Here is a 9,640-nt window from a genome sequence, read left to right as displayed (position 1 = left end):
AGGCCTTGGCTCGGTCTGCGTGGCCATGGCACCCAGCCAGCCAGCCGGCCAACTCACTCAGCAAAAACCTCTGGCTCTCTGCACCAGCCATACTGGCTAGCAGAAGGCAAACGGCAGTGAGGTGGGTGGGTGAGTGGGGGACTTCTACTTAAATGCAGACGGGATGGATTACTTGGTATTCTAAATAAATGACTGCTTCTCTCCCAATCGCAGAGGGTGAGGAGCTGCCAAAGGCTTAATTATTCAAGAGAGATGCTGTGTTATTCTTGTACAGGGCTGCCCTCCACCCCAGCCTTCTGTCTTGGTGCCAAAATCATGGCTGCTCCTCAGTGGTGGCTGAACCAGTAGTGGTTTGGCGGCCTGGGTCGCTGGAACTGGCAGCGACCCAGGCCTGCCACACCACTGAACCAGTTTCCTGGTCGGCGCTGTTGGCACTGCCATCTTGTTTTTCAGTTCTGCGCCCGCGCAGAACAATTTTAATTGCACTGTGCATGCATGTGCAGTGCTCATCAAGTGCGCACAAGAGCGAATCGACAGTAGTGCTGGCCGGAACCCACCCATGCTGTTCCTTTATCATCAAAAGAGGTAGCAACATACGGCACTTAGCTGGAAAACATTTTAGAATCCTTGTTCCCCGATTATCCCATAAGCATCATGTTCTCTGTTCTGCAAATTCAGGGACAGAAGCAAAGAAAAGAATACTTGTTGGATTTGGCACAAATGTATAATGAATATTTTAACCAAGCTAAATCACGTGACTTTTTTTTTTTTTTGCAGCCTAATCATGACATGCAGGAATATTTGCATGGAAATATTAGCCTAGGTGGAGAACCTGAAAAGAATGGAGAATTCAGAATATGCAGAGGCAAAAGAGCCAGTGGGGTGTAGGGGGTTAAGGTGTTGGACTAGATCTGGGAACATCAGTTTCAGATGGATAGCCAGAAAGACTCACTGGATGAATTTGGCTAGTCGCTTTTTTCTCAGCCCAGACCTCCTCGTAGGATTGCTGGTTGTGGAATAAAATAAAGGAAAGGGAAGCTTCCTTGAGCTTACTATACTTACTATGTTAAATTTACATTTCAATTGAATTGAATTTTTGATGTAGTCCTTCTGGGTCCATCCTCACTTCCACAAAGGGATCACATTGCTCCAATTATACTCTGTGGCCCAAAGAAAGCTGTACCTGCGGGCAGAGGTGGATTGCTCAGCCCAGATTGGGTGAACTGGTAGTGGTGGTGATGGGAGGCTCCGCCCACCCACCCGGATGGGTGCGTCGCTAGCGCACGAGCGAACCGGTAGTACAAAAAATGGAAACCCACCACTGCCTGAGGGTTCCGTCTGCGGTTTCCCCCTCCCCCTCCTCCTCCCAATAATGTTAGCCTTTCCAATTTCCGCATCTTCAAGATACTGAATGTTAGGCTAACTTGGGTTTATATAAACGGTATTCTAAGCATAATTGGAAGATGTGAGATTGGGGAAAGCTGGGTTAACGTGATAGTGAATTCAGATGGTTAATAGGGCAGAAAATGAGTAGGCATCAGATGAATTTTGTTAGGTACATTATGCAAGCCTTATGGGCTTCCTTCCCTAGTAAGTTTTTTTTAAAGACTTCACTATAGCAGAAGCTGCTGTTGGTAACTTGGACTTTAGTGATCCAGTGCAGAGGTGGGTTCCTACTGGTTAGTCCCAGTTCAGCCAAACCGGTATTGGCATGCTGGCCTGGATTGCCAAACTGGCAGTGACCCAGGCTGGCCGCGCCCCCAAACTGGTTTCCTGGTCGCCGCCGTCACCATCTTTTTTTTTTTTTTTAGTTCTGCACATGAACTGCACATGCCCGTGTGAAGCGGCAGTAATGCTGGCTGAAACCCACCCCTGGTGCATTGCTAGGGAACTGTGATATAGGTTTTCAGCCATCATAGTTGGAATCGATCCCAAGGACTGTCAAAATGGACCTGCAGCTGTAGAGTCACAGGTTACTCACCATGAGGTTAAATGAAGCCATGAATTGCCTTCTCTAGGTCCCAGTCACAAGGAATCGCTAAGGAACCCTTTTGCGGTGTTCAGATGCCTGCTCCAAACACATCACTCAGCCATCTAAGCTAACAAGACTGGACAGCTGAGACCTAGGAGGAGGATTTAATGGATGACTCCACTTGTCCTATCAGAAGAGCCTCTTCCACATTCTCTACTGCTTTCTATTACAACACTTATTAAAGAAGCTTTAGGCCTGTGCTGACATCTCTCAGGTTTGCTTTTTTAAATAAAAGTATTATTATTTTGTTACGGACTTCCATGGATTCTTGGCAGCATTTGACAGGTGAGGGAGAAAACGATGCCAACATCTGTCAGTCTGATGAAAGACAACAGAAGAGTGACTGGTGACTATTTCCTTTTACAGATACATCTGGCAACAGCATAAGATAACCTGCTGTCTCTCAGATACTGTTTTGCAACTGGGGAAGGCAACCTCCACCATGCCTCCCAGCAGATGTACTAGAAACCACAAATAAATCAATTCCTGTACATTGCCCCTTTCCTCAGTGTGATACATCCTACACAGGGACTTAGCCAGAGGTGGTTTGCTTCCGGTTCAGACAGGTTCAAGCGAACCGATAGTGGAAATTGGGCCTGGGTTGCCGAACCAGTAGTGACGGCTGGCCGGCCTCGCCCCCGAACTGGCCCACTTGGACGCTCACCACATGGATCCACAGAACTGCCTCCTCCTGTGTACACATAGGTAAGCAGCATTTGCCCACTCCCCGCCAGCTGCAACCCGAACCCCACCTGGTCAACTGGGTGGCCGACTGGGAAAGCGGTGAGCTGATGGGTGGGTGGTCAGAATTGGCCTGGCCTCCAATGCTCCATCCAGCAGGGGCAGCAGGGGCAAGTGGTAAGGGAAGTGAGCCCTGGGCTGGCAGCCCTGCCTCTTTCCTCTGAGAGTGGCAGGGAAAGCAAGGCTTCTTTGCCAGCCTCCCAGCTGGTAAAACAGAAATTTTCATCAGTTCTGTGGGCGTGGCTAGGTGGGACGGGGCATGTGACTGAGTGGGCGTGGGCATGCATGATGTCAAGTTGGCCATGCCCACTTGTCACATGCCTCCCACCTAGCCACGCCCACAGAACTGGTAGTAAAAAAAATTGAAACCCACCCCTGGATGTCACTGAGCTGCTGTTCATAGCATCCCTCATCCTTGGTTAGGATGGCTAAATTGGTTGTGTTGCAATAAAGCAACATCTGGAAAACTACCAGCTCCCTATCTATGCATGCAGCCTGCTAGTTATTGCCGGGATTATATATTCACATAATGCAAACAAATCCTGTGCAGGTCATCCTTATGACCACTGTTGGGACCAGAATTTCTGTTGCTAAGCAAGGTGGTTAGTTGTGCCCAGTTTTAAAGCCTTTTTTTGGCCATCATTGTTAAGCAAATCTGGCTTTTCCCATTGACTTTGCTTGCTGGAAACCAACTGAAAAGGTTGCAAATAGAAATCATGTGCGTCTGGGACACAGCAGCCATCTTAAAAACATGGCAGCTGCCAAGCATCTAAGCCGTGGTGGCTCAATGATTAGAATGTAGGATAACTCTGCTCATATCCAGGAATTCAATCCTGACAGCTCAAGGTTGACTCAGCCTTCCGTCCTTCTGAGGTTGAAATGAGGATCTAGATTGTTGGGGGCAATATGCTGACTCTGTAAACTGTTCAGAGTGCTGTAAATCACTATGGACCAGTATATAAGTCTAAGTGCTATTGCTATCTGAATTTTGATCACATGACTGCAGATTCTGCAATGGTTTTAAGTGTGAGGATCGCCCAGAGGTCATTTTTTTCACTGCTGTTGTAACTTTGAATCATCGCTAAATGAATGGTTGTAAGCAGAGGTGGTATTCAACAAGTTCTGACTAGTTCTGGAGAACCGGTAGCGGAAATTTTGAGTAGTTCGGAGAACCGATAAATATCACCTCTTACTGCCCCCCCCCATCTATTCTCTGCCTCCTGAGTCCCAGCTGATTGGGAGGAAATGGGGATTTTGCAGTATCCTTCCCCTGGCGTGGGGAGGCAATAGAGATTTTACAGTATCCTTCCCCTGGAGTGGGGAGGGAATGGGGATTTTATAGTATCCTTCCCCTGGAGTGGGGAGGGAATGTAGATTTTACAGTATCCTTTCCCTGGAATGGGGAGGAAATGGGGATTTTGCAGTAACCTTCCCCTGCTACGCCCACTAAGCCACACCACACCCACAAAGCTATGTCTACAGAACCAGTAGTAAAAATGTTTGAATCCCACCACTGATTCTAAGTCTTATCCTTGATAAGCAAGCAGCAACAACACTGACTCCTATTATCTAGGGCCATGTTGCAGAACAGTTGCAGATTCTTCTTGAGTTTGTTCTATTTGCAAGGTCTACCATCAATAAGAAGAGATGCACAGAACCCAAGGTCAGAACTCAAGGTTGGATCTCAGAAGTAGAAACTGAACTTGCTTCCAAGTACTGACGCCAAGCTAGCTAAATGTTGGGATGCCAGTTTGGGACAATATGACCTTCAGGGTAGACATGGAAAGGGGTGGGGATTATTCTGGGAAGGTTCTTATTAAGTAGAAATTGTGGGGTGGGTGGAAAGATGGCACCTCCTGTTAAAGAGCACATGTTCTCTTTACTTACAGAATAGGAATTAAGTCACTTGCTTTGACATCGTGCCAGCCACAGAACAAAATGCATGCATTATCTGTACCCATCAAAGAAATTGCAGCAGTTCCAGTTAACGAAGCCATACATACACTATTCTCAAGAGAAATTACACTATTTTAAACTCTGTCAAATACATTCAGGCATTTCCTTTATTTTGGGATAGGTAGGGAGTGAATGCTGATGTTTTCAGAGTAATGAGAGCTGAAAGATGTGGATGTCATAAGCTCGTGTACTCAAGTTTCATGCAATGAACTGAGCATTAATGTATCAAAATGACTAATGAGTAAGATTAACAAGCAGGGAAAGTGAACAGGCAATCTCAGGAAGTGAAATGTGTGCCATGCAGTTTCTGATGGACAATAATGTTTTCCACAATTTTTGGTGATGACGATAGTCCTCTTCCAACTGAACACAAATATAATTTCAGAACAACCGTATCATGTGGGAATATTGAGAAATATGGAATTAACTTTTAATGACTAGAAGGTATTTAATTGCATGTTTCTGACATGCTGCATGAATTCAACAGGGCCAAAAGTATTTTATTGCTGATTTTTGTACTTGGAGTCTGATGCATCTCACTGCGGTATCCAACATTAGTCAGCCAGCATCAGTGGATTCCAGTTGCTCCACAGATAATCCAGTTGTACTTGGTGTACTGAATGTGCTTCAACAACTGTTCTATGTTTCTTTCATGTGTGCACATAGCCCACCGATACTGAAGGGTGTACACTGCCATTGTGTAAAGACTGAAGATTTCTATAAAAACTGTCCATGATAGTTTAAACTACAGGTTATTTTTGTGATTAGCAGCCAAACATCTACAAGATATACCCAAAAAGCAAAATTTTGTTCTCCAACACTAGTCAGATAAGACAAACTTTTCACTAAGGAGGTAATTGGGTAGAGCTGATGTAGGGTAGTAAGAATTTTAAATAGTAAAATGTGTTCCTACTTCTAGAATTCAGATCCTGCAAATTTCACACATTGTTATTTAAATGTCCTAATTTTGGATGAAAGTGGGGATACCATAACATAGTAGTTCATTAAACAATGTTGTCCATATCTCAACTTTCTGATATAAGAAGTTCAGAATGAGTTTTCATCAATGCAAGTATAAATAAATGATTTTAATGCCATCTTTCCTTATTAATGAAATAAGGGCATAGCTCAATAGCCATTTTTTTTTAAAAAATGTAGTGCTCGTTTTATCTTTTTTTTCAGATTAGCACCATCCTATTTTTGCCGTACAATCAGCTGTTGCTCTGCAATAGAATGGAACAATTGGCACATGTCAGTCATAGACAGACTTCTCACAGTGTCAGCTTTTCCAATAAATATTTTTCTGTAGATTTTTTTTTTTTATAAAAAAGCTTATGCAGTGGGGTGGGGTAGCAAGAGCAATGGCAATAAGAGTAGCTTTAAGCTCTCTAACAATATCTAACAATGTCACTTTCAGCTTTCAACTGTTCCTTCAATAACCTCCACCTCTGGTGGCAGTAAGAGAGGCGGCCATTATGCAGACATTGGGCCTTGTCTCATGCCTCTAAACAGGCCTTTTTATAGTAGAAAGGTGTGCTTTTGTGTCCATTTTTTTAAAAAAGCATTAGGAATGATAATCAGTGATGACTGTAATTAATCCAACATAGGGCAATTAGTCTGCTGGGCACATAAGCTGCAGTCACTGACACTAAAATATTACCTATGAGGTAAACTGCCTCATAGTCCAAAGCTGCACCATCACCCGGCTTCTTCACCCACATCATAAAGTGTGAGCAACACAGGGTAGAAAGCAACCCAACCATTAAATGAAAATACCTGTCAATGTATTTTGCTTTCTTCTTTGAACCACATTGCCCAAACATGAGGCAATAATTGAAATGAAAGTTGAAAGGCTCAAAATGACGCCTTCATTCTTCATCTTCCTTCTCTCCACCCCTTTGGGGGCAGAGGGGGTTAAATAAAGCCTTACGAAGCACAATCACGTTTTTCCTCTTCGTTTATTTGCTACAACAAATTACAGCAGTGGCTAATGAGAGGCACAAAGAACCAGCAACACGCTTGCATGGTAAAGCCTGCCTGAAGACAGCAAGCTTGATTTGGCATGGAAGGCAGTGGGCGACCCACAACGGGCAGACTCTGGCAGCAAACCTGTGGGGCGGCCGGCACCACCAGATCCAGTGGAGAGGCGTATTTGTTGTGTCTGATACATTCGCTATGATTGTACAAAGAGATATAAGCAATTTTAAAAAATCTATTTATAAATTACAAAGAGCGGTCTAAGGTTTTTTTTTTTTTCGAGAGATGAGAGGCAACGGTGTGTGAATAGAAGAAATGAGCGGAGAGCGATTGGGAATTTGATGGAGTGTGTGTGTGTGGGAGTGTAATTGGGAGATTCAGTGGAACAGACTGTGGAACATCAAGGTAGCAGAGCCAAGGAGATGTCCACTTTTTCTTGCTTTCCAGATCCACCCCCACAGCTCCACATTGTAAGACCCAGGACAGGAGAAGAATTCAACTTCTACCATCAGGCATCTTACTGGGATTTGGCTTCCGAGGGCTACGAGCATGATCTTTAAAAACCATCTAGAACATAACATGCAGTTATGTTCCTTTTCATAACAAAAAACAAACTTCCATAAAACCAACCCCAATGCAGCCGCTAAGTCATGCCAGGAGCAGGCTGCACACGCGTTTTCCCCACCGGAGGAGAATGGTTGGATGACTGGGATAAAAATAGTTGGTTTTCTTTTAAAAGAGGAATTCAACTCGGATGCCATCCCTGCCAAAGTGGCATTGTAATATGGCACAGTGTTGCAAATTTGCAAGCAGGGATTTATCAGTGTGTGTGTGTGTGGGGACAAGTTAAAATGCTTTAGTTTTACATATGTGGAAAGCCCAGTAGCAAATCTGAAAAATTTATCCATGCTAGCTAAGAAAAAATCATGCCATATAATTTGGAAACCAGCACAAGTCTTTTCTGGCCATCTCATTTCTTGTGATTTTTGTGGCTCCGTGAAGCACCATCTCACAGTTTCTGTACCGATCTTTCTCCTTACTGTGCAAAGTAGTTTGGAAGTCGTCAAAATGCAGATCATGCAAATATCACTGTATATAGGTAAACAGGCTTTGTAAATCTGTTTTGGGGTACAGATTAAGAATTTTCCTTGCTACAGCATGCACACCGTCCTAGAACTTGGTGAAGCTGGAGAGCTTTTGCTCTCCACACCAGATCGAAGACCAGAATGCAAGAAGGCACCAAACAACATTCATGTTAAAAACAGTGACTAAAGCAACGGCATCCATTAAAGAAAGCAATCTGCCCTTTTTGGATTGGCTGCGCAGAGTGGAACAAGCCAAGAAGGAATTCGATTTTAAAAATTCAGAAAGAACAAGAAAGGCATGGTGAGATAGTCATCTGCTATCACAGTACATGAGGATTTGCAAAGAGGTGGGATGGCATACTCCCCTTTGGAGTATCAGCTAAATGCATAGTGCTCAGGCGTGGATTCCCCCCAATGTGGGAAAAATATAAACATTGCAAATAATAATTGTTTGGCCACTGCATTTCTCCACTTTTTCGTTCCCTTGCTCCGGAAAATGGCATTTGAGAGCCCTTACTAGGAGAATTAGGACAGAACTCTAATCTCCTTTATCACTGCTATGTTCCCTTTCTAAATAACTGATCGTTCTCCTCTTTGAAGACACCCTTGGCCCTATTTGAAAACCCTTGTTTCAAAGGAGGTCATTTGCCCATTATCTTCTAGGAGAAATACGTGGCCCCTCCAGGCTGTCTTCCATGTATCTTTTCACCTAATGCCGTGACTTCAGTTCGTGCAGCCTTTGAGCTTTTTAGCTGCTGAAAGCAACAGCTCGCAAGACAGCTATAAGGAACACCACCCCCAACAGGAAAAACAAACATGAAAAAGGCCCATTTCTTTGGTCACAAGAAAGGCAGCGTATGGTTTTCAGTGCCAAGAGAAGCAGGCAAACTGAATGCAGAATGTGAATCTTTGTCCATCTTCCCTTAAAAAAATAAAATAAATCCAATCGGGGGCGATTTCTCTACCCCTATTGGTTTCACATGGAAAAAGAAGATTTAAGAAACACAATTCTACGATTGCTTAAGAAAGCAAAAAGACTGAAAAAGCCCATCCAGCGGAAGATGAAGCCTGGAATCTTGCAGTGAAGGACGGCGGCAGCAGTGGTGGTGATGGTGGGAGGGAGGTCTTCATGCCAACTCAAGTCCTTGGATCGCGGAGGCACCATGGAGACTAGGAGCTGCTTTTGTCGTCTTTTAAATCGTACCTGCAAGAGAAGCAAAGTCTTTTCTGATGTTTGGGAGGGAAAGAAAAATCCCCCAGAAATCCATCTCAAGTTGTAAACCAAGTTGCCTGAGAAAGCAGAATTTCTGCTTCTCGTTCTCCCACATTCTTATGTATGGGAATGCAGATAGTCCTCGGCTTACGACCTGTCACTTAACAACGTTACAATAGTCCTACCTGGGTGGTATGTATGACCTGGATTCAAACTTCTGAAGAAGTCACACATACACACATAAACACACACAGACAAACACACACACACACGTCACATGACTGCACTTTGAGGACTAGGCATCTGGGGCTGCATTTAGGTCTGCTTGGGGCAACCAGTGGTCATGTGACTGCATTTTACAAAGATTTTGCATTTGATTTGTGTTTTGGCAAAACCAGCCCACAGCAAACGGTGAGTTCATTACCACCACAAAAAGGGTTGTAAAATCACTTTACAACCTTCACAATTTATGACTGTGATGGGCAGGCTCCTTTATGAGTGGTACAGTGGCCTAGAGGTGGAGCTCTCGCCTCACAATCAGGAGGCTGTGAGTTCAATCCAAGGTAACGGCAGATTTCTCTCTCTGGGCAAATTGAGTAAATATTAGCTGTGAACTCTGCATTGGCGACAGGAAGG

The 9,640-nt window shown here is 44.2% G+C and overlaps 1 protein-coding gene across 1 annotated transcript in view; it reads right to left on the bottom strand.

Moving 5' to 3' along the window:
* Positions 1 to 6,670: 6,670 nt before the first annotated feature.
* Positions 6,671 to 9,640, bottom strand: part of ESYT1 (extended synaptotagmin 1) — an 83,077-nt gene continuing 80,107 nt past the window's right edge. The window contains exon 31 of the mRNA XM_081934850.1: positions 6,671 to 8,995. Within this exon, the coding sequence (XP_081790976.1) occupies positions 8,962 to 8,995 (34 nt within the window). The 3' untranslated portion in view covers positions 6,671 to 8,961. The remainder of the gene's footprint in view (positions 8,996 to 9,640) is intronic.

Source organism: Natrix helvetica (assembly GCF_964273705.1).
Source record: "Natrix helvetica genome assembly, chromosome: 1".
NCBI lineage: Eukaryota > Metazoa > Chordata > Lepidosauria > Squamata > Natricidae > Natrix > Natrix helvetica.
This window is presented reverse-complemented; position numbering and strand designations above follow the sequence as displayed.